Below are 27,125 nucleotides of genomic sequence, written 5' to 3'. Positions count from 1 at the left end.
AGGGTTTGATAAAAAAACTCATCTTTAAAGAAAAAACCTAACCTTCCTTTAACCCTCTAGTTAAAACATATTAACTATAGTTATCCCGAAGATCCATTTCCTTTTTAATAAAATATTATATTATTCTTTAATAAAATCATATAATATATTCTAAAATATATTTACATAATTAAAACAAATATTTAACAACTCTTATTAATAAATAAAAATATCAAAGTTATTAATAAAATATTTATATTATATTTTATGAAAAATGAGGTGTTACAACTTTCCCCTCCTTTTAGAAATTTCATCCCCGAAATTACCTAAAGAAAAGAAAAATGGATACACTTCCTACATCTAACTTTCTAACTCTCACATAGCACTTTCTTTAACATTTCTTCCCTAAGCATCCTTAAGCAAAGGAATTTTCTCACCTCTCAACTATTTCACCCTTTTATCCTTAGTTCTCAAAGGAACAGTTTCATAGGTGAGTTTATTCTTCAACTGAATGTTGTCAGACTCAACAACATGGGATGAATCATGAATGTATTTTCGAAGTTGGGAAACATGAAATACATCATGAAAATTATAAAGGAGTTGTTGGTCAAATAGCCTCGTATAACTTAAGAGGGGGGTGAATTAAGTTTTTCAAATTTTCCTCTTACAAAACTTTTCCGAATTACTTTCTTACAAATTCAATTCCTTAGATAAATTTATATGTAAAGAATGAGTGATGATGCAAACTACTCAATCACATTTAATAACAAGTAATTAAAAAGTGTAGGGAATGAAGAATTGCAAACTCAATTTATACTGGTTTGGCCAATCCTGCCTACATCCAGTCCTCAAGTCTCCCACTTGAGATTTCCACTATTCTTGTAACTCTTACAAGACTTGAATCCTCCAACACCTTGGAATTTCCTTTCCTTGTGTTGAGATTCAAAAACCAACAAGGAGAAAAACCCTTTCTCCTTTATAGATCAAATGATCAATTGAGTATAATGTAGTAACTCTCTTTGAAGAGTAGATTTTACACTTTGATGATCTTAAAGAACTCTTCAGAGATTTTTGAAAATGACTTTGGGCAAGTAGTTTTTTTTAATATATTTACATTTGAGTTCGTAACCTTCTTCTGAAAAATTATAGGTATTTATAGACAATAATTTCTTGGGTTGTGTCTTTTCATGAAGAGTTGTAACTCTTTATAATTTTTCAGAAAAGATACTCTAGTAATCAATTACAAGACTTGGTAATCGATTACAATGATTTATAAGTTCAAAATGTTTGAAACGTTGTATCATTTAAATTCAAATTTTGAAGTTTCATCTTCTGGTAATCGATTACAAGGTTTGGTAATCGATTACCAGAACACATTTTGTATTCAGAATATGAACTTTGAAGTTTCCTTTTGTTTTGGTAATGGATTACAAGGTCTGGTAATGGATTACTAGAACATATTTTTTCATTGTTTCAAAAAAATTTATGTAGAAAACTTCATATGAATAATTTCTTTCACAAATCTCTTTTAAGAAATGATTTGAATTATTCTTTAAAGCTTTTGTTAAGTCTTTCAAAAACATTTTTACTTACTTTAAAAAGATTTAAAACTTGCTTAAATTTAAAGAGATTAATTTGAGGTTTTTGAAAACTTATTCTTAAGGCCAAGCATACTTGCAATTCTAAAGGATTCTTTTACATTCTTAGCTAAGTTGACAAGACTTATCTATGTAACACTTGAGATCTTGTTCTTGCATCAACTTGCTTTAGCTCAACCTTGATTCTTCTTCAATGCTTTATAATCACTTTGGCATCATCAAAACATTTGTGCATATTTTCTTCCACAGAAACGAAGGCAAAACAGTTTGGTAAACAACATTACCAATCTTTTTAAGGATTTTGCAAGGACCAATGAATGATGGAGTAAGCTTACGAGATTTAAGTACTCTACCAATTCCAGTCTAAGGAGTTACCTTAAGAAATACATGGTCTCCTTCTTTAAACTCAAGGTTTTTCCTTGTCTTATCATGGTAGCTTTTCTGCCTACTTTGGGTTGCTTTCATTTGATCCTAGATTAGTCCCACCTTCTTAGTAGTTTGTTGAACTATCTCAAGTCCTAACATGAAATTCTCTCCCGGTACTACCCAACATGAGGGTGTTCTACATCTCCTACCATAGAGTGCCTCATAGGATTCCATCCCAATACTGGAATGGTGAGTATTATTATAGGAAAAATCTATCAAAGGTAGTTAACTATCTTGACTACCCGTATATTCTAAAACATATGCTTTTAACAAGTCTCCTAAATAATGTATGGTTCTCTTAGTCTGACCATCTATTTGAGGGTGATATGTTGAACTCAACCTAAGTTTGGTACTTAAAGCCTTACATAAGCTATCGCAAAATCTAGAGGTAAACCTCAAGTCTTTATCAGAAACTATACTAGCAGGAACCCTATGCAACCTCACAATATCACATACGTACAACTTGGTCAACCTCTCTAAAAGATATCTACTATTGATAGGGATAAAATAGGCAGACTTTGTTAGTCTATCCACTATAACCCAGATAGAATCTAAATTCTTTGCGGTTCTAGGTAACCCACCATAAAGTCTATAGAGATGCTATCTCACTTTCACACGTATATCTAAAGGTTGCAACTTTCCCAAAGGTTTTTGATGCTCCACCTTAGAATTTTGACAAACTAAATAGGCATAGACAAATTCTTCTATCTCTCTCTTTATCCTAGGCTACTAAAACATTTTCTTAAGGTCTTGGTACATCTTAGCGGCTCTTGGGTGGATACTAAGGCCACTCTTATGACCTTCCTCAAGGATCATCTTCTTAAGCTCTAACACACAAGGAACACACAACCTATCATTAAGCCTTAAACTCCATCCACACCAACTTTAAACTCACTCTTTTTCCCTTGGTTCAACTTCCTTACCAAACTTAACAAGAAAGGATCTACCTTCTAACTTTCTCTAATCTCATCTATTAGGCTATTGGTCACTCTCAAGATTCCCAATCCAATACGTCCAGGGGTCAACTCAAGGCTAAACTGAAGTCTCTAAACTCTTTTAACAAGCTTAGTTCTCTAACCATCAAGCCAAACACTTGGGGGGGGTTTTTCTACTCAAGGAATCAACCACTACATTGGCCTTACCAAGGTGATAGCTAAGCTCAAAGTCATAGTCCATAAGAAACTATAATCATCTCATTTGTCTTATGTTAAGTTTTTTTTTAGTCAAACAGATACTTAAGGATTTTATGGTCATTAAACACCTTAAGTCTAGATCCAAACAGGTAATGCCTCCATAAGTTTACAAACTACTACAACTAACTCTATGTCATGGGAAGGATAATTTTGTTCATGGATTTTCAACTACCTAGATGCATAAGTCATTACCTTCCTTTTCTATATAAGCACTCCTCCTAAACCAATCTTAGAGGCATTATAATACATTACAAACATTTCACTAGGGTCAAGTAATACTAAAACATGTGCACTAGTTAACCTCCTCTTAAGCTCCTGAAAGTTCTCCTCACACTTAGAGTCTCATACAAATGGTTGGTTCTTCCTACTCAACGTAGTCAAAGGTAAGGATAACTTAGAAAAATCTTCTATAAACCTCCTATAATACCCAACTAGTCCTAGGAAACTCCTAATCTCAAAAACTAACTTAGGTGTTTTCTACTCAAGTACAACTTCTACCTTAGAAGGGTCTAGAGTTGTTCCTCCCTCGAAAACCATATGTCCTAAGAAACTGACACTGTCTAGCCAAAATTCCCACTTAGACAACTTAGACAAAGTCTTTTATTAATGGAGGACCATCCACAGAGAGCTTTCACTTGAAGAGCATTGGACCTTTAACTAGGTCCATGGTTAGGAGGCTAGAGGAAGCTTCTATAAAGGAGGTGCTTGTTAGACCTATGCTCTATATGAGCATTGAGTATGATTCCTTTTATTAGTCTCGCAGTCACTATTGTACATACCTTATATAGTACCTTGTATATAGTATATACTTATATATAGGCACCTTTATCTTTCTTTGTAGGTCATACCCTTAGGATTTTAGGATATGTTGTTTGGAGACTTTTACTTTACCTGACCTTGTATTAAGGGTCATAAATTTTCATATTTTTGGTTTTAGTAGTGGGGTAGCAAATAACAAGTGTGTAGGTGAAGCTACTATTGGGCCCTTAGTAGGTCTAGGCCAAATTTTAAATATTAGGCTTGTTTCTCTCTATTTAATCCAAGGAATTGATTTAACTAGGTGTGACCATCATTTGGTGAACCTAACTAAACCAATTCCAAGATTTTTTTGGATTGGATTAGATGAAAGAAATCAAGTAAGGCCGCCTAACTCTTCCTTTGGCTGAATTTTTGGTAGCTTCTCCAACACACTTACCTCTTGGCTGGCCAAGGAGACAAGGTGACACTTGGCACCCTATGATTGAATCTTCTAGATCTAAGTTTCCCTTCCTTGTCTCTTAGGATACAAGGTGACACTTAGCACTCTATGATTGGCTAATCTGGATCTAAGTGCCCCTACCTTGTCTAGCTTGCACTACAAGCTTCTCCACCACTATATATAGGTTGTTTCTCTTGTAAAACTCAATTTTGATGCATTTATGAGATTTGGTTGAGTGATTCTCTCTGAATTCTCTCTCTCAAAAGTATAAATTCTCTCTTTGATTTGTTTCCAATTCTCTTATCTTCTTCCTAAGAGTGTGGTGAGAATTGAAGTAATTTATCTTCTACCTTGAAGTGACACAAATTGAAAAGTGTTCTTCACCTTCTAAGGTGAAACTAGAGGTCTCTACCTCCATTAGAGACCTTGAAGAAGCTTGAGGAGTGTCAAGAAGCCAAAGATTTAGGGAGGAACTTGAAGGGGAAGCCATATCAATCTGGTTGCTCCATAAGGTTTCCATCACTTATCCTTAAGAGTTTATAAAACTATCCTAAAATGCTTGATATACTCTTCCCTAGTGTTAGAATATACAAGGATTTCATCTATGAAGACCATTAGAGACCTACCAAGGTATGGATGAAAGGTCCTATTCATGTAATCCATGAATACTCCAGGTGTACGAGTCACGCCAAAAGGCATAACTAAATACTCATAGTGCCCATAGCGGGTCCTAAAAGAAATCTTTGGAATATCCTCAAAATTCATTCGAATCTGGTGGTAACTTGATTTCAAATCAATCTTGCTAAAGACACAAGCCCCAACTAGTTGGTCCATAAGGTCATCTATCCTAGGCAAATGATATTTATTCTTAATGGTAACCTCATTAAGTTGATGGTAGTTTACACACAATCTCATGCTCCCATCTTTTTTTCTTCACTAACAACATAGGTGTTCCCCAAGGTGACACAGTCGGCCTAATAAATTATTTTTCTTGAAGCTCTTCTATTTATTTCTTGAGTTTAGCTAACTCCTTAGGGGACATCCTATAGAGTGCTATAGAAATGGGTGTAGTACCCGATACTAAGCCTACGAATAATTCAGTCTTTCTCAGGTGATACGCTAGACATATCATTAGGGAAAAGCTAAGGAGACTCACTCACCAAGGAGATCTTACTAAGCTCATTGTCTCTCTCAAGTTTCAAACAAGATAGAATCATGTACATTTTATCATTTTGTTTTAACCAAGTTTTATCTTATTAGCACTTAAAAACTCTACACTTTTAATCTCACCAAAGGATATGGATTTTTTAAAGTAATTTAAAAGGACATGATTAAAAGATAACCTATACATTCCAAGAATGATATCTAGTTGACTAAAAGGCAAACAAATGAGGTCAACTAGAATTTCAACAAGAACTTGTAAAAGACATTATAAACAAGCAATAGGAATATAAACAAGACTACTAGTTGGAATTTCATGAAGATTATAAATTAGAAAAAGTCATGTAATTGAGTTTTGACAAACAAATGGACAAAACAAAGAAATAAGTTGCACAAAAATCAAGAGCATAACTAAAGGCTTGACATCACATGAAGAAAGTTCTCTAGCAATTTATAGTTAATTAGCATAAAGTGTCATCCACCACTACTCGCACCTATGCTAGCGACACGAGCAATATCACCCATAACCACTACTACTTAAATAAGTAAGAAGTATCAAAACAAATAAGCAATCACGAGAATCAAGAAAAATAATCATACTATAACACAACTAATCAAAAATTAGAGTACACACGAAAACACAGTTCAGACACATAACACAGATGTCTAGTTTGAATCAACCAGGCTCTGATACTACTAAATGTGACACCTTCTACCCTGTATACCATAATACAATATAAAACTGAATAACCTCAATATAATAAATAAACTCAAAGTTCACACAGGTAGAGAGAATCATATTTTAACATAAATTAGACTTAGTGAAAATAACAATTACAATGGAAATAAAAATTAAACTACTCAAAATAAATAGCAAGAATCAAATTCTCAGTAGTCCTAACTAATTCCTCGATGTCACGTGTTCTATCAATGCAAAATCTAATGATGAGGACTAAGCCTCATCACTACATCCTCAACATCATGCTTCTGATTACCTGTAAAAGCCACAAGAAGACAACACAAAAGAAAAAGGGAGTGAGAAACATCTCACTTTAGCTCACGGTGCAAGAATGCAAACTAATTAGCCAAACACGAACAACAAATACAACATGATATAACATACACATTTGCATATCATCATATTTAACTCATTCATACCATAGTAAGATACAATAGTTATGATTATAATGCATACGCAATGAACGTGAACTACATGTTATCATGCATGTGGTGCTAGTAAAAACATCACATATCATACTAGTGCATCACGACTAGCAATACACGTAGAGTAGTCTAGGATTACATGCTAGGTCACACCCTCTGCACACTCTCACTAGAAGAACATACTATTAGGTTCTGGTCGAGATAGCTAAATTGCGCAAGATGCATCCCATGCTCACGGGGGTAGGATTGAGACTTCCAAACCAAGCTACCCACAAGGTTGGTTCCCAAGCTTTTACACAAGGGACCTTCCTTGACAATGTATTCCATATCGTACACCTTAAAAACATTTTATGCATGTAGACACCAGATTTCGTCTGAGTCACCTCCCTAAGGAAGAAAGGCCACTGAGACTTGAAAAACAACCCTCAAGGGCCCGATAAAACATCGAAATGGACCAGGACAACACAAGGGAAGCTTAAAGAGGGTCAAACTCATTTAATGACGAATTTAACATAATAAAAATAATAATTAAGTTTTTATCCCTTTTACCTTGTTCGTAAATGTTCGTTTGTTTAATATGGCTTTAATATCTACATGTTTGTTTAAAATTTTCAAACTTGATTGAAATAAACTGAACACAAACCTTTGACACTACAAGTTCCCTCTATACCCAGGGGCAAGAGAGATGACCATAGGAAGTGGTTGATGTATGGTCGACCCAAGGAAAGGCCTTGGAGCCTGTAAGTCATTGTCTGAAATCACACTCAAGGTGATAACCGATTACAATAGCCTGAATACTTTGGACGGACCATGGAGTCTTCTAGTTGACAACAATAGAGATACGAGGTCCCTATAATGGGGGCACCTTGGAGGCCTTTTAAAGACCGGTGAGAACAGTTAGAACCACCTTATAGCACACACCTTTCTTTCAGGGACTTTAACCCTTGGGTTTTAATGTGACTGTTCGTGGGTATACGTTGTTTAAGCATATGTGTGTGTATTTGCTTGTTTACATTGTTTATTTTCAATAGGAGTGGATTGAAATTTTAAAACAAGCAAACAAATAATAATATAAATAATAAAATAATAAAAAATAATAAAGAAAGAAATGAATACCCCTTTGTGTATTCTTAGGTCATCATTCCATCAATATCATATGATTAGTTTTTACTTTTTTTATATAAAAAAAATGAATAAAAAAGAGCCTTATCTTACCATGCATCATCTTTCTTTAGATGACAAAAATATGATAAAATGTAGGCAGAAAAAAATGCCATACATTTTTAGGCTAGCTCATTACTCCACCATGCATTTATTTTCTTTAGGTTATGAAAGGATTAGGTAGCATCATGCATAGACAGTTAAGAAGGATGAATATCTTAAAATACATCATGCCTAAGATGGGCAATATCTGTGCTCTAAAGAAAGGCCTAAATCAATTTTGAAAAAATACTATGGTTGGGCCCTCATTTTGATTAAAAAAATATCTATTGAAACAAGCCTTCTTGGAACCTAATCTGCACTGCTTGCAAAAGCCCATTAGAATGAAAATGAAAAAAAAAAGTTCTAAGAAAAAGTGGGGGCAAATTATGAGCTCACCTAGAAAAATCTTAAACAAAAAATAAACAATACAGACTTAGACACTAATAAGGCATGTTTCGCATAGACATCGGCCACCTTAAGGTTTCTTTAGATTCTTTTGTGATATTGTCAAAATCTATTAAAAACATTAAGCATTCATTGATAAACAAATCAATAAGGTTAATATTTATCAGTTCTTAATTATCTTTGCATTCTGCGTTGCATTCATTTAGAACATATCCTTCCTTATAAATGAGTAAATAAGAATGAAAAGAGATTTAATTTATGCATATTAATCAATTGTAAATGATGAAACATAAGCCGCTGGTAATCAAGACTGCACTTTAGAGCGGGACATGCTTAAAGATTAAACTAGTTACAATCCAAGTGGATAAAGGGAAAAGAACACCAAAATGATTAATGATCGAGACGACGAGTCCTTCCCTATACGACCAAGATAAATTCGTGTCGTGGGTCCTCGAGATCCGAGCACCATCCAACATCACCGGGGTTGGAGGAATAACTAGGAGTGGCCAAGTCTACAGTTCTAGCGAATTGTAAGCTAATATCTCAAGAAAAGAAAAAAAAAGTTCAAAGAAGAAAGGAAAAAAACCTAAGGAGGAGGATGAATTTCTCAAATGTACAAGGCAGAGTGAATAAAGCTTTCTTACCAAGATAATTTCAAAATGAAAAAGAAGGCATTGCTTATTAAAGGCCTGTTAGGACGAAAACTCACAAAAGGCGTTCTAGGCAAAAATTAGGGTAAGAAAAATTGCCAAGACAAGGGTCTTATGCAAAAAAAAAAAAGGACTAAAGATCCCAATAGGATACATCCTATGCAAAAGTTAAGGATAAAAGAATAAGAAAAAAAAAAGGTAATGTCTACTCGAGCTAAAAATCGAAAGGCAACTCGAGTATTCCTTCTAAAAAGCAAGACTCCATGAAAATTTCGCTCCAAGCTTTGTTATCACTCATGCCTTCAGTTGTCTCCAAGGAAAAGGGCATCAAGTGTGAGATGTACCCTCCACGCTCCACCAGAAAGTCAAGTTCGTGGTGGATGATAAGTTGATAGTGTGTAAGCGGAGGAAGATCCACTCATCAACAAACCAGTCACCATTTCATACATGGATATGGCAAAGGAAATTTTTTTCAAGCGTTAGAGATTGCCCATGTTGAAAGAGCCTCGAACAAGAAAGCTTAGTAGCACAGAGGCTGCTCAAGAAGGGTTACCAGCTAGGACAAAAGGCTTGGTAAGGACGTTCAAGGGATAATTGAGCTACCCAATTTTGAGAGAATCCAAGGCAATAAGGTTTAGGATATGAGCCAGCTACACCCTCAAGGGAGAAAAAGTCAAGGAATCTCCCCCTACACGAGATATTCCGAAGCCCTGACATCTAAACAAGTGGAGGACTAGCTTTGGTGATTAGACAAACTAGACCTCTCTAATGGGCATTCTCCTTCTACTTCTCTATGTGTGAATCACGAACTCGAGGAATGTCCAGACCCTTGAGCTACGTTAAATGGGCACTCGTAAATAAAAATATTATTTTAATACCATACACTTTCTCTATTTTATTTATTTTCTCTCTCTAAAGCACTCTATCTAAGCCTTATTAAATAACCCATAATAAATAAGTTTATTCAAAATAGGGACAATACCAAGATGATAGCCTAATACGCGATGAAACTAGAGAACATAATAATGCAAGAAGGAACAATCAGACGGATATTAGACGTGACTTGCAATAATAAAATCAAATGTAAGGGACACCTCCCTTTCAAATAGTAACCATTTCACAAATGCTACAAAAAGTAAAAGCTCGATAGGAAACTAATAAAGGGGGTTACACAAAAATTAGGGTATGGTCCGCTAAGAAACCCACAGAAAAAGGTGACCTAGGCAAATGTTAGAATCAAAAGAAATGTCTGCTAGGAAGCCACTAAAAAGATAACCTAGGCAAAAGTTAAAACACGAAGGCAATAGTCTGAGCTAAAAACCTAAAGGCGACTCAGGAGGAAATAGAAAATAATTTCTTTATTGAGAATATGTTTATTTATCAATCTAAACACTAGCTTACCTTGGCCAACCCTGCTTCTAAAAAAACATTTTCAAAGACCTTTCTAAATGAGCCATTTGATAAATCAAAGTGTCTCCTTTCTTTCTTTTCTCTTGACCCCTATGGAATTAAAATGCTATCAAGAAATACACGGAGAATGCATAGTGAATACTCAAAGAGAGGAGACGAAGACATCCCTGAATAGAGTCTAATGAGCTAGTAAATCATATCCTGTAAAGACGAGGAACGACCAATCTATGCAAACCTCAGTATAAAGAGGAACACCCGACAAAAGATGAGTTCGGAACAGTTTAAGACTAGCAATCCATGTCAATAATTAATGCACATAGATTAATTTCTTGAAAGTAAAACTAATATGCACTTTAAGCTTAACATAGAAACATCATTGCATTACATGCATGTGGCACAAGTGGGCACATAAAGGTAAGAATTTCAATAATAAAAAAAACTCCAATCCATTCCTGCTTTACATTCTCTTTACATCTTTGCATTATTTGTTTGAGTTTGCTACGGATTACGGAGAGCTCTCGAGTCAAAGCACCCACGAACGTTGTAATACCTATTTATATAGTTCTTCAATTAATACTAAATATATATTTCTTATAAACTATTAACAAAATTATAACATTAATAATATTTTACATGAAGACAAAGAAAATTTTGTGAACTTATATACATGTAGTAGTTCATATTTATACCACACCATTCTACAATATTTACAATAACATACTTAATTACATACTATATATATTCTCTACTTTTACTATAATATTTACATATTAGGTTGATATAGGTTTGCTATTGGGTTAGCGTGATTGGCTAGAGGTAGATAAAAAGTAATCATTATTTGGCCATCTATAATAATAAGAGTTTGTTGGGTTGGTGAAAATATAAATGATGATACTCATATGCCCTGAAAGATAACAACATATGTAGTTGTGTCCATACCCTAACTTGTATCTGAAAAAAAAGACCGTGATAATAGAAGTGAAAGGGTGTGGTATGATTGACAGATTCATCTATTTTACATTATAATTAATTAAATTTTTAAACAAAGAAAAATAAGGAGTGAGAACAATTATCCAATAGATATCAATAATTAAAAAAAATGCATAGAAATATTTTTAACCAATATTAAGTGAATATATTAATCCTTCTTGATATAATAAAAAAAATTGAATTATGCTTGTAGTGATTAATCAAGATAAATGAGTATTATAATAACAAATAACAAAAAGTTATTTTACCTTAAGTTATTTACTCATTTAAATCTCCAAGGTCAAACCTCCAACTACAAATTAATTCAAACTTTCTTTCTTATGACCATAGAACAATATTTATCTTTATAATGTATGAATAAATAACAATAAGATGAGTTTAGGAAAAATTAAAACAAAACTAGATTATATTTAGAACTATTATAAAAATAATTAAACTAGATAAATTTTAATATTAAAAAAAATAATTTATAGGAATGGGATGTATTAAAGAATTTTAATCTAGTAAATAACAGTTATAAACATCATAAAATAATTAAATAACATAAACTAGCAACGCCTCATTAATTATTTAGAGTAAAAAATATCATAGATTAAGCAAGTAAATTATGTTAGGGACACCTCACTAAGTAAATACACATAAATATAACATATAAAATAAACAAATATAATAGTATAGAAAATTTAAAAGGATAAGTCTCCTCCCCCTTACCTTAGTAGAAAAATGAAGTGACTTGGAGGTATCCTAAGATTGTATATTTCTTTCCCTTTCTCTCTTTTCTTTGTTTTTCTCTCTTCCTTCTCAATGTTCTTTCTCTCTTTACTAAGTTCTCTCCTTCTTTCTTTTAAAATTTTTCTCTTGAATAATCCCCACCTTATGGCCTATTAATTTATAGCAAAATTTGTAATGATTACCTAGTTAGTTTCTAATGAAAATTTTCTTCCTATTTCTTTTTATCTCAACCCTCCTATTGCGTATGGATAAACTTTGTGCAAGTGAATGTTGATTTTTACACAAACCTTATTCGTGCATTGAATGCATGAGAATTTTTTATTAAAAAAACCTCTTTCTTTTAACCATTCATAATATATATTAAAAATTTTAATATAATTATTTATATTAAACATTTAAAATTTAACAATTCTAAATATTGATATTTCATAATAATTAAAATATTATTATGAAAAAAAAATTATAATGAAAATTGAATAGTAAATATTTCTATTTTAATCTACTGGAAATATAAAAATCTTAAGGAATCAAAAATAAAACATTATACTTAATTTGTATTTATTTATTTATTTTAAATATTGTAACTAAAAATTTAAATTATTATTTTAAGAATAAGATAATGATAAGAAAACTTATAATATTTGTATCAAAAGTTCAGAATATTACAAATGCCAGAAAGCTCGACCATCGAGCAAGGCTACCTTAGAATAAAAGGGTGTCAGATGCCTGGCCCAATAAGGGCATTCCTTGGAAGAGGTTCCATATGGGCACAAGAAAAATCATAGAAAGACACAACAACAACGAGATAGAACAGAACTTGCCAAGGAGGATTAAGTGAGCTCACAGTCAGCATAAGGCATGGAAAGGCAACCTAGCTGAAGGGTTAAGAGATCAAACGAAAAGCAAATGAATCTGAAGCGTTTACTTTCCCAAAAAGAGGTGTCATGATGACATAAGTCAAGCTTCGGACCTAGGAGGTTCTGTCTTCAGTTGAATTAATGATGATCGAGAGGATGCTAAGACCAGGGATGGATTACAAAAAGATGAAGCCAGGAGTGGCATAGGAAGAATACTCATCAAAGCCAAGAGTGGTTTCAAAATAATACTTACCAATAAAGCTTTGACAAGAACCATCATCGTGCAGAAGGGATCTCTTCACTACTAGCGACTGCAAAATAAAGCTAGAAATAAAACAAAAAATAGAAAAAGGCCAATAGCTCAAAAAAAGGCAAGCTTCGTACATCTTGAAAAGGCCAAAGCAATTAGGAAAAGACATAATAGCAAGAAAAAGTCTAAGCTCCAAACATGTTGAAAAAGTCAAAGTTAAGAAAATGAAAATCAACGGAAAAAAAAAAACTCAACCAAGTCGCATAATATCAGAGATCCAAATAAGGTGTAGAGTCGTTATACCACCCCTATCTAAAAAAAAGCCATTGTTTCCTTCCCGAGAGGAGCCAGTTGAGAGCCAAGTAAAGACCAATAGACATGTGAGCTACCGGATACCCGAGATCCAAACAAGGGGCAAAACTACTCATATAAAAAATCCTCAGTCAAGACAGACTAGTCACCAAGTAGCCAAAGACCCACAAAAGCAAAAATCTGGCTAAAGAGTAGCCTATCCGCCAACAATGCATATCAAGCCTGGAAAGGCTTCAACTCAAATAATACACAAACTCTAAAGAGTCCCCAGTAAAAGGGACCAAGCCTAGAGAGTTTTAGCAAAGGAATACTCATATGAAAAAATTGCACAATCCCTAGCAGATAACCATCTAGACAGAGGCAAAACAATCAAAGCTAGAGGCATTAAAATCATCCCCTCATCACATCAGTATGCATCATTTTCTTTTTGTCCACTAGCAATCTTGCCTAGTAGCAAGCCAATAGTAGAGCTTGTTAAGGTGTCCTCAACATCTTCTCCCAAATCCCTAACGAAAAAAAATAGTTTTGAGCATCCTACCAAGAGGATGATCCTCTGCCTACCAACACAAGGGCACTACCAACAACTTGTCGACACTCCAAGAGAGCTTAGATCAAGCTTGAAGAAACTTTATCAAACACTATTCGATGAGAATCCCCAACAACAAGGATCAAGCCTGAAGAGGCTTTAGCAAAATAATACTCACACGACAAGAATAACACAAGTTTCAGCAAAGACAACACAAGCCAAGGGAACCAAAAGATCATTAAGCACACCATCAACATGCACCATTTTCCATCACTTCCCAAGCAAAGAAATATAGGATCCCAAGTCACAATCCTCCCCAATCAAAGACAAACAAATTTACTCCTACAAACTTACTCAAATAGAGAAAGACAGGATTCCCAAGTCATGATCCCTTTAACAACCTTCCTACCCGCCATCTCAAGGGCATTCTTCATCAATTCACCATTAATCTAAAGAGGACACCACCAAACTCCTCAAATGGAGAAAAAGATAGGATCACAAGTTACGATCCTTTTATAAGGAAACACTCCTTCGCCCGCCAACACAAGGGTATGTCCAACAAATCACATACAAGAAATCAAGTTCAAGCAACAACCATCAATATGGAGAGGCACAACTAAAAATACTCAACCATCATTCTAGAGAGGTGCAGCTAAAAATACTCAACCATCAGTTTGGAGAGGTACAGTAAAAAATACTCAACCATTAGTTTGGAGAGATGCAACTAAAAATACTTAATCCACCAGTTTGGAGAGGTGTAATTGAAAATACTTGATCATCAGTCTGGAGAGGCACAAGAAAAAATACTCAACCATCAATCTGGAGAGGCACAACTAAAAATACTCAACTAACGGTCTAGAGATGCGTAAATAAAAATACCCACCCCATGGATGGTTGGATTCTCAAATAATGTTAGTCCAACCTGGAGAGACTAGGCTTAAAACATACTTACTCCGTAGTAGACTTAAAGAATTTTCAGCATAAACTCACCACACGATCCTATAGAGAAACAACAGAGGAGATGAAGTCGAAGGTTCAAACAAAGCACCTTGCTATCCTTGCTCACCACTAGAAAACACAGACTCAACGTCCTACTATCCAAGGGATCGACAAGGGTGCAAACAAACTTAGATGACTAAAGGGAACAAAATTGAGTGTCCACATGAAGATAGGGAGACAAAGGTCAAAGCCATAACATCTTTCCATCCTTACCTATCTCTAGAAAATGTAGTCTATACGCTCTACTATCCAAGGAACAAACAAGGATGCAAACAAATCCATTTGATAAACGAATCAACAGGGAGCATTCGCATCTTGATCGCCCTTACAAAGACAAGAAGAGAAAACTTGAACAAAATGTCTACGTCTTTACTTGCCTATGGAAAAAGCAACATCTTATTATCCAAAGGACAAGTAAAAAAGGGCAGTTGTAAACACCAAATTTCATCCAGGTCACCTCGCTAAAGACGAAAGGCCACTAGGACTTGAAGAGCAGCTATCAAGGGCCCGATAAAACATTGAAACGGACTACGATTATACTACGAGGCCTAGAATGCTAAAAGCTAGGGATTAAGGCGTGGAACGACTGTTCCCACACTTGGAACGATCGTTCCCAATTCAAAATTTGCATAGGAAACCATAGTTGGGAACAACCTTACCCAAACTTGGAACGATCGTTCCCAATAGAAATTTTTTACTATAACCCTAATTGGGAGTGACCTGTTCCCAAAGCCCAACTTAGTGCAATTTTAAGGGCCAGAACGACCATTCCAAGGTTAGGAACGGCCATTCCAGGCCTTTGGGAGCCTATATAAGTGTGCCCAAGGCTCAAACTCCAAAAACTACTCACATAGATGAGGATTTCTTGTTATTCATTCTCTCTCCCTTTTCCTTATATTCTAGAGCGACTGTGAGGTCTTTGTAGAGCGAAAGACTGCCAAAACATGCCCTTACATCACCATTTGAGATTTCTTCTATAAAGCTTGTTTTAGAGGTTTTTATTAATTTCTTCTCTCTCTTTATTTATTTAATCATTTTATTCATAACCCTATTAGCATGTGACAATTAGCAACCCTGTAGATAATAAGCATTTAAATGGCTAATAAAAAGGGCAAAAGTTTAATCGTTGTTCATTATTATGTTAAATTCACCATGGGGTACCAAGTTAGGAAACTATGGGGTGCTTAATACCTTTCCCACACGTAATCGACCCTGGAACCAAATTCTAACTATAAAGGCCATTATTAATTTACGAAAACCCTTTTCTTTTTTTGATGTTTTGAGTAAAATATCTGTTGCGACTCCTTAGAACCCTTTTTAAAAACCATCGGTGAAGGATTAGTCCGATTTAAGGGCATTCCTAAACTGATGAGATTTTCAAAACGAAGTCTAAATCATCTGTGGGCAAGATCAAAATTCTTTGGGTTTTGACAATGCATAAGATGCATGTCAATAGACTCTATGCATTACATTCACATGGTCTTATACCATAACATATCACACATCTTATCATATCATATCATGGCTAAGCCTCACTTAGACTTCTCATTAGATGACCCTCACAAGATTCATACACATCAAATGCATAAATGTCAAAGCACATCAATTAATTCATACATAACTCACAATATGTCATATCAATGGCATACTCACACACTATAACCAGATATTAAGTAATACAATGATTACACAACATCATTGAATACACCTAAAGTAAGAATCATTATGAGATAGTTTAATCATATGTTAAAACCTTAACCATAGCCATTGAGATCAATGTAACTAAGAATTTTTAACAATTTAATCACTATCACACATGAAGTCCTCAAATATCATTATCATTATAACACCTCAAGTCATTAACAATCAATTTACATCATAACCTATTAACAATTGCTTTCTACCATAATTCATCCTTCCTAAACATTGATATAAGTACCTCAAACTGTGACACCCATCTACCTCTAAGAGAGATTTCAATTAAATATATATATATATACACGTAGTTCGTAAATCTAAAATCATCCTCATTAAAAGTTATAAAGATAGTAACTAGATCATCTAAAGATTAAATAACAATTACAACTTAAATGTACTTGAACTAAAACCAAAACACTTAATATAATTTCCTAACTACTCCAAATCCCTGGTGTCACATTGACATCAGAGTTTTTTGCACACACCTAGACTTCTCCCTACTCCTCCCAAGACTAAGGATCTTTGTCTATAAAATATACAAAACATACCAACAAACAAACAAGGAGTGAGAACAATCTCACTCTATAAGGAATGGGTCGCAACCCTCAGTATCCCATCCTTTTACGACAAACAAATATAATAACAACTTTTAATACTTCTACTTCCACTATAACATCATCAATGCCATTAACAAAACACATACACATAAATGCAATGCAATGTGCACTTATGTCTAAATGCATGGGGTACCTGGCCATCATCATCGAGAATATACAATTGGTACCTAAGTCCCGAGTTAACCTTAGGCTACAACATAGAAGTGTTCCCACCAAAAAACCTATAGGTTCCCACCAAAACCACATAAACAAGTTCCCACCAGAACCACAGAATTAGGCAAATATGATGGCATGTCACAACCATGCAAATGCTTCTATATCAATACATCATGATCACCTTATAATCATCGTTTCTCTAACATCTATATTCATCCTCATTAATTGTCACCCATTTCGATAATATTTATCATTCATAGAGTATTTATATACATTCATCATCATACAATTCACCATTCATCAACATCTATATTTATCCACTTCGAATGTCATCCACCAAGATAAAAATCATCATTCATCAAGCATAAATGCATATATACATATGCATCACTACATAATCAATCATCATTTAAAACATCATAAAAGAGTCTCCTAACAATGTACGGCGGGCTTGGGAACCCACGTCTGACTTTAAGCCGAGATAGAGAGCATTTTGGCCAACTCACGCTCGGCTTAATTCAAGCCCAGCTTAAAAAAAAAACAAGCCTGACTTAAAAAAAGTTGTGCTCGGCTTTAAGGCGAGACAGAGAGCACATATCCATCTTGCGCCCGACTTAATAAAGTTGTGCCCAACTTTAAGCTGAGATAGAGATCACTTTGGGCACTTCACGCTCGGCATGGGTATTTCCACATCCGACACCAACACATCTAGACAAAGCCTTCATACATATGAAGGTACGCTCGACTTTTGGGCACTGGAGCCTGGGGTCGTGTGAGATCCAACACCCAAATACATCAACATTTGAGCAATAATATTGAATACACATCACCATAATCAATCATACAAGTTATAATCATCCAGAACTCATTTTACATCTAGAAAATTACTAACTTCAGCGTCTACAACTTTTATCCCTAAGATTAATCAATTATTTTCCTTAGGATTTAACCCCTTTCCTCAAAGCACTCAATTAATTACTTTAGAAACATCTAATCATCAAATAGACTTCATATTAGAAATCTACTCTAAATCACATCAAACATACATAAAAATTCATCAAACAAAATACTTATGGGATTGAGGTCAATCTCTCAACCTTTCATGCATACACCCAATTCCCATAGATGAGTGTTCTCACTCCCCCTTACCTAGAGTGATGCAAGGTATCATATCAACGCCTTTGGCTTATCTTTGATGATTCTTTGTCCTTGTTCTCCATATGCGTTCTCTTCAAAGCACACAGCGTCAAAGAACGTGAAAAAAAATGAATAATAACCCCCATGTCTCCCTTCTCTTATAATCTATAAATTTTATTTCTCTAAACCCTCTCTTATCTTAATTATTTCTAACACTCCCCTACCTAATTAAATCTATTAAAATGTATAAAATAAAAACTATTAATCACAAAATAAAATAAAATCATTATCATCTCCCTAATTAATTATTATTATTATTAGAAAAATCTCAGGGTGTTACACAAATTATTCATAAGATCAAACACTAAAAGGGTAAAGTTATTCATCATCCTCATTACAAACTACATTTCCACAACTTAACTTTCTAAGACCTTGTGTGATCCAAACGTCTTATCTAGAGCTATATATATGATATTAAATTAATCTTAATTTTATTAGAAATATAATACAATTATCTTCAACTTCTATGTTGACCTCAAGAGTTGAATATGCCATCTACTATTTTAAATAAATACAAAACCGCAATGTTTCAGCCTAAATTTGACACTTTGACCTTTGCTCACTAATTTGATCATAACATGAGTTCTACACCTCTTTTTTAGGTGATTCTAACAGAATTTAAAAGCTAACATCCAAGGCTACAACTTTCATGAAGATTACAAAACCTAATGCTTCCATTTAAGTCTACTCAAAAAGCTTATAATGTACACAAGTTATATTTCATGCACAAAATATGAGGTTCATTTTTTAACTCACATAACTTGATCATTCCTTAACATTTTTATGTGATTCTTGAGTCTAAACTATAGCTCTAAATGTATACTTTATAATCCAACAATAAGAACTCTATTTCATTAATCACACTGAGAAATCAGATAAATACCTAGATATATTTATACTAGAATTTTCAGAATCTGACACAACTCACACCTAATTTTTTTTTTCTAAATCCAATTGATAAAAACTCTCTATATGATATGTTACACTTCTAAAAAATACAATTTATACATATAACTACATACCTAATAATCTCTTCGTACAATCACCAATACATTCCCTTGGGGATTCCAAGAAACGTACAGAGATCTCAAATCATACAATTAATATCTCAAAACATGAAATCAATCATTCATTAAGGCAATTCATACAAGTAATTACATACAAGAAGAAAACAAAGTGAAACAAACACAATTGGGAAAAACTTCTCATACATAAGCATACAACAAACACAAGATTGAGGCCAATCCCACTACGCAGCATACAAACCAATACCTAGAGCAAAGTTTCTCACTCCCCCCTTACTTGGTTAAGCTCTAGATGATACGTGCATGGCTTCAGAGTGATTTCCTTGTTGCTCCTATTCTTCGAACTCTGAAGTGTGTACATGAAAATGGAAACGTAAAAAAAGGTTTGATCAGAAAGCTCATCTTTTTTTAAAAAAAAAAAAAAAAGAAGTCTAACCTCCCTTTAATCCTCTAGTTAAAACATACTAACTACAGTTATCTCGAAGATCCCTTCCTTTTTAATAAAATATTATTTTATTCTTTAATAAAATATCATATAATATATTCTAAAATATATTACATAATTAAAACAAATATTTAACCGTCATTATTAATAAAATAAAAATATTAAATTATAAATAAAATATTTATATTATATTTTATTAAAAAATGGGGTGTTAAAAATACTATATCTACCCATTTTAAGGTGAATTAGAAGAGAAAGATAAAAAGAAAGAAAAAAAAGGAAGGAAAAACAGTGATGAATGATGTGACAAAAAAGAAAAATATGAAGAAAATGAGATGAAAGAAAAGGAAACGGTATTATACTAATATTTAAAATGAATATCTTCTTTATTAATCATTTTTATCTTCATATTAATAAATTATTATATTTTTTTATTATTAAAAATAATTTAAAAGATTAATAATTTTTTTAATAACTATAATTCTTTTTTAATAACTACTCACTCTATTTTATCTTATAAAATAAATATTAAGAGACATGCGGTGTCTTTTTTTTTTTTCTCTAGTATTTATAATAAGAAAAAAGGTGAGATTTATAGAAGTTTTTACCTTCAAAATTTATAATAATTTATCATGTAAATTTTTATTACACAAATTAGGGAAATGAAATTCTATTTTTGATCGTAAAACAACAAAAAATAAACATAAGAAATTACATCGAAGTATTGTCCTTACAATAATCCTTTAAGAGTTTATTCTAATAGTTGGACAATTCATTTTTGTTTAAGAAAATAAGTTTCGTTCCTTTTTAATAGTTATTTAAGTTTGTTATATTTAGACCTAGAAATGTAATAATTTTTTTTATTTCTATAAAATTATATTGATATTTTTATTATATCATATTTCATTTTTACTTCATAATAAACATATATTTTCTGGTAATGTATAAACTAGTTTCAATTATATGATTAGTGAGAGTATAATTGAAAAAAAAAAATTTAATATTCTCTTTGACTTTAAAAATGATAAATAAATAAAACCAAATTTTGCTTTAAAACAGACAATTTTTAAAAAGATAGAAAGGAAGTAATAATTAAAAATAAGCTAAGAGTGATCCAATTTAAACTCACACAGATTTAGTGAGAAAAAAAAAACCTCATGAGTTTTAATCTCGATCATCATGCTAAAATACAATTGTCAACATTCACTTTTATCGTTCTTATATAAAAATAGCCCTCTCATGTACAAACACACATCTTGGTATCTATATATAGTGAAAGAACAATTTTTGTGAGAATGAAAGTATATATGGACACAAGCATGGTAAATGAACCATTTTTTACATTACTTTACTCAAATGTATTTTACTTATAGCATTTGAAAATAATATATCAAGTAAATAACTTGCATTACATAAATTGAAGAAGGGTCTTCTCGAAGAAAAAATAATTAAAGAAGGATGTATAAAAATGAGTCAGAGCCTACATGCTAACACATACAAAAACAAGAGAAACATAATAAATTATATTTATTTGTTATGAAAATGAATTAAATTTAATATCATATTTGACTTTTACAAATATAAAGAAACTACATTTATGCAGAAACTATTATATATTATTATTATTATTATATATTAAAGGTTTAGGGTAGTAGTATAATATTTAAGGTCATAATTTATGCGAAAAACTATTATAATTAGCTATTATGAATATAAATAAATAAATAAAAACTGATACAGATAAAAAAAAACACTAATTATTAATATTTAAAATACGTAACAAATTAATTTGACATTTAATAAGTCCAGGTTACTGGAGAAAAAGAGGTCAAAGTAGAGACCTACTCCTACCAGTGACAGACAGAAACAACAATTTAAGAGTGTAAAGCATGACTTTTATCTCTGTTTACCTCTATAATTATCAAGAAAAAAAGTCACTTCCTTTCAAATTAAAGAGAAAACTAAGAATATAAAGTGTATGCTATATACATAAAGAATTGAATAAATATGAAATTAAGAAACTTGCAACTACAAAGATTCTTGAATCTCAGTCAAATATCTCTCTGCCAACAGATCTTCTAAGCAACGGCACGTATACAAAAGCCAAGCATTGGTCACCCTCGGTTTGCCATATATGTTAAATATATGGTCCATACATATGCACAGGAACTATTAAGCAGTGGCTGCAGCATGTAAAAGAGATTCAAACAATAGCTATAAAGCTAATACAATCACAAAAAAGATAAAAACTGCTGATTAAATAAAAATAAGGACAAAACTTTATCCGGAACCAATAGGTATTGTGGTCACTGTTTTCCTATTAGAATTGGTGTTTTACATCCACATTATACATTAGCATTTAATGAATTATTTATTATACATATTATAAGATGAAACTTTAATTTTGATAGGCGAACAGTACTAAAAAAATACTTTATGCAAGTTTTATCTTTAAAAATAAAACATGAAATTGTTCTTAACAAAGAAATTTTATCCACAATCACAAACCTGTAAATGGACTGGAAGGAATCTGAAGGTAACAAAATCACAAACGGGCCAAAAGAGTGCACCACCTAACAATGTAGGAAGTAGATCTCGCTTCAACCTGGTAATGATTTCAGGTCCACTTTCACCTGATATCAGTATCAAAATCGTAATTCAGAATCACCAATAACTTTGTAAAAACTATATGCTTGTTCCCCAATATAGCAGATTTTAACAAGCACAATGCCAAAAAAATTGAGTGGAAATAAATAAAATAAGAGAAAATAGACTATGCACGAAAATTGTAAAGTAGTTTTCCCAACAATGTTTTTTAATTGATCGACTGTGTAAACTTGTTTTACACTCTCGGTGCAAAACCATTAAACTTGTAAAATAATAATGCTTATGTTAAATCTGTATAGGGTGAAATATGCAGGCAGAGTATATAAAACAGCCCAAGTTCCCTACACCCGAATCTGTAAGTAGCCAAAGAATATTAGAAAAAGGTATTGGGGTATAAATGAAGCCCATAAACAAATCATTTAGAGTTAAAAACTATCTAAATCAACTAACAATCCATTTCAGTTTAGTATCATATGAGCTTATAGAATTGAAGATTTAAGACAAGGTCAGTATTCAGAAGCTAAAGATCACCTTGAAGAGCACCATTATAGGTGAAGAAGACAGTATTGATCACAGGACCAAATATAACTTGCCCCATTAAGATTTTCTTCAACGTTGATGTCACATCTGTGTTGGGTAAAATTTTGGATAGATAATTAAACCAATTGTGCTGTGATGGCCCCAAAATTAGCAACCCATATGCTGCCATTCGGAATGTCCTCAGTATATTGTAGGAAGCAGAAAAAGAGGGCAATGTTATAATCTAACAAATGAGTAAATCAGAATGTTAGTGAAAAAGACCCAATAAAAGCCAAAAGTAGTAATAATAAAAATAATGAGAGCATTTTTACCCAATTCAGTAAACAGAGTATGCTCCTGGACCTTGATTCAAAATATACAAGTAGTTCGATATAATAAAAATTCATTAAAGAATATATCAAATAGAAAGTAATTCAGTCATCCTATGCCATACTCATACAATTTCACACAAACTGTTACAACATACCAGCTCAAAAATGAGTAATCATTACACCAAAAGCAAATTGAATTAGGAGAAGGGGAATGTAGAGTGTTGCTATCTTACTTAGTACTCAACTCATTCATTCACCAAGCAGACTTAAAAATACGATAGATAAAAGTGAACAAGTCTCGGTGTCAAATGTTTGAATAAGGCTTACGAAAACAAAGTTTAGTCTGAAATAACCTTTATAGAAGCTCAAGTTATGCAAACAATTTGAAGTTAGAATATCTTACAATCTAGAAAAAAAAAACCCTTTTCTAGATTTCAATCTATTCCAAATTTGTCTAAACATTTTGTTCGCAAATCATTCAAACAAGTGGCTTTATTTGTCTTAGTTGTGTTTCCTTACATCATTTCATTCCTTTTTTCCTCTGTTTCCTTTCTTAGTTGATTTGAATAAATTTTGTATTTTTAATTTCTTATTTTGCAAGTTCTGCAAACTAGGAAATTAAAAAATAGTCTTTAAATATAACTTTTCTTCGTGTAATTTATGACTTTTTTATTTTTAGTTTCTATAACTTTTTTATTACTATGAGTAAAAATGAGTAAATTTAAAAAATGAATATATAGACTACCCATCAACCACGTAAAACAGTTATATCCTTTCATTCAGCAAGGAACAAATGTACGACAAATTTATTAATTTATCTCAAAAGTCATGGTAACAATATTTTTCATTGATTGAAAGTGTAAAATTGTGAAGACCATTAAACCCTTAAAATTAACATATAACGATATTGTATACATCTTATAAGAATCGCAAAAGAAGGTTCATCACCTGGGAGGTGACGTCAGCAGCGGCGAAGATAATGGAGGAGGTGACGCTCTTGGTGGCGAGGGGGTGAGATTGGAGCATGCGCAGATACCAAGCCACGAAGCCGGACTTGCGAGAGGGAGAGGGAGAGGAAGAGGAAGAGGAGGAGAACGAAACGACGGGCATTGGCGGCGTCGGAGGACGGTGCGTTTTCGTCAGGCGGCGGAAGTGCGGCGGCGGCGGCCTCGCCATGAAGCGGTTGGGAATGCGACGCGAGATGGCGGCGGCGGTGGCGCTCATGGCGGCGGCGGCGCGCGGGATGCGACGAACGTGGATGGTCATGGCGTGGATGGCATTGGCAGCAGCATTTGGTTTGTAGAGAGCGTTGGTTTTGTTGGATTTGTTTGGAGATCCGAAGAGGATGGCAAATGCAGTTAGTCAAACACACCCTTAGTCATACTACGTGTACTTACGTGTTCTTTCCTTCATTTTGTTTCATTCAAATTTAAATATCCTTTTTCTTAATATCTTCAAAATTGTTTTGTTACAATCAATACAAATACTATATTTTAGTCACTAACATAGTCTTTCCAATTTTAGTATTAACTTAAAAAATGTTGCAAATAATTGATTGTACAAGCTTAGTAATATTTAATATTGCTTTTTATAATAACAAACAACAAGAACTATTATCAACTAGCACATGAATTAATTGATGAGGAGTGTTGTTTTAGTTTAATCAATAGTCTTGAATTCGAGTCATTAATATATTAAATACTTGAAAAAAGAATTTTATTGGTTGTCAGTGTAAAAAAACTTTATACCGACAATGTATAAGTGATTAACTCATAATTTTATCCTGTTTGAAGTATATTAAATATTCAAGAACTTTCCTTTCCATGATAATTTTATTTGGTTTGAATAGAATTGTCTTTCATAAAAGATATATGTGGTATAGATAAAACAATACATCGAGAACTATTACATTATCGAAAGGAACAATAAGAACTATCACATCAATAATGTATGTTATTTTGGTTATCAAAATAATAAATTAAAATAAATAATATTAAAAGTTTAAGTTATTATTTATTTAGTTTTATAATATTATTATATTATAATAAATGTTTATTTTTATTTTTTCACATATTTAAGTAATATATAATGTATAATATATTTATACAAATATAAAGCTCTTGAATCTTCTAGTTGTATTGTGATTGCCATTAATGCATGAGGTAGTGGATTTGAATCATTTAATCTATATTTATAGGACATGGAAACTTTGTATTCCAAATTGCAAGAGCTGGTGTGGAAAACAAAACATAAATCTATTATAAAAACCCCAATACCAACTTTTGGAATAAGATGTGTTGTAAGTTGTAACATGTAGAAGCATTTACTTAAAAGATAAAACAAACTCCTATCCATTAGAAAGCTCAAACACTACACCCTTTTTCCATCAAGCGGCTCTAAGCTCCAACTTAGAGAGTGTCCATCTGCTTATGAAAAATATCAAACATAAAGAAATTAATGAGACATAAGTATAGTATGAATGAGTGTTGTCTATAAAAACAAAATTTAATTAAAATATAATTTGGACTCATTAATCGTTCTTTATTCCAAAACAATATACATATGAGAGAGGATCAAGTTACTTTAAATTAATTTTAAAAGATTTACTCTTTATTTTTGTCCTTTATTTTCTTTTAATTTAATGACAATTATATGTTAAATTGAAGAAAATGAAGGATGAATGAGAAGTAACTCTTTTAGAGTTAGTCTTAGAGGAATGTAGTCCTTTTACTCTTTGTCTCCCTCTCTCTCTCTCTTTATATATATATGTGTGTGTGTGTGTTTGTCAAAGAGAGAGAGAGTTAGAATTCATTGATATTATAGTGTCAAATTAGAAAAATTACACATTCAATAATTTTTTTATAGAATGTAAATTCAATCGATCCGATCGTTATACTTGATGATATTACTAATTAGATCAAGTATACAAAATTGGATTCAATTATAAAATTATTTGGTAGTTCATCATATTAATTTATTTTAATGAATAAAGTGATATACAAAATACATGTAAATATATATTGGTAGATAACATATTTAGAAGAGTTTAAATCATTTTAAATTTTATATACATAAATATCATCAAATACAACATTTGGGATGATTGAATTACATTTTATAAAAATAATTTAAAGTATCATTTCATTAATTTGACACCATGGTGTCAATGGATCTTGATAGACACAAGGAGTGTATCAACATATCTTATTATGAGAGAGGGAGCTAGGAACACACTCTTTTGAACACACTATTTTTAATTAGTTAAAATTTATTCAAAAATATAAAAGTTGATGGATCTCATATCCTATTTAATGACCCTTTCTCCTGATTTTGTGACTTTCAATAAATTCTAACCAATAAAAGGAAATGTATCTAGAAGAGTGTGTTAGAGATCAGTGTGTTGATGACACTCCACACACACACACATATACATATATGAAAAGAGATTCACTTATTAAGTGTAGACTTACTTTACT

The 27,125-nt window shown here is 32.5% G+C and overlaps 1 protein-coding gene and 1 long non-coding RNA gene across 2 annotated transcripts; both read right to left on the bottom strand.

The window, feature by feature from the left end:
• Positions 1 to 6,341: 6,341 nt before the first annotated feature.
• LOC145958913 (uncharacterized) lies at positions 6,342 to 13,907 on the bottom strand. Its single transcript, XR_014434475.1, has 2 exons — positions 12,811 to 13,907; positions 6,342 to 6,550 (listed from the first exon to the last, which is right to left on the bottom strand). It is a non-coding gene; the product is annotated as an uncharacterized LOC145958913 (long non-coding RNA).
• An 8,023-nt stretch (positions 13,908 to 21,930) lies between these two features.
• LOC109805629 (uncharacterized) lies at positions 21,931 to 25,028 on the bottom strand. The gene is made up of 4 exons (XM_020367794.3): positions 24,598 to 25,028; positions 23,330 to 23,561; positions 22,700 to 22,824; positions 21,931 to 22,374 (listed from the first exon to the last, which is right to left on the bottom strand). The coding sequence occupies exons 1-4, from the start codon at positions 24,913 to 24,915 to the stop codon at positions 22,306 to 22,308; spliced, it is 744 nt and encodes a 247-aa protein (XP_020223383.1). The 5' UTR covers positions 24,916 to 25,028; the 3' UTR covers positions 21,931 to 22,305.
• Between the last annotated feature and the right edge of the window lie 2,097 nt (positions 25,029 to 27,125).

Source organism: Cajanus cajan, chromosome 1 (genome assembly GCF_000230855.2).
Source record: "Cajanus cajan strain Asha chromosome 1, NIPB_CcT2T_4, whole genome shotgun sequence".
In the NCBI taxonomy this organism is placed as follows: domain Eukaryota; kingdom Viridiplantae; phylum Streptophyta; class Magnoliopsida; order Fabales; family Fabaceae; genus Cajanus; species Cajanus cajan.
Note: the sequence above shows the minus strand (reverse complement) of the source record. Positions and strands in the feature narration are given on the sequence as shown.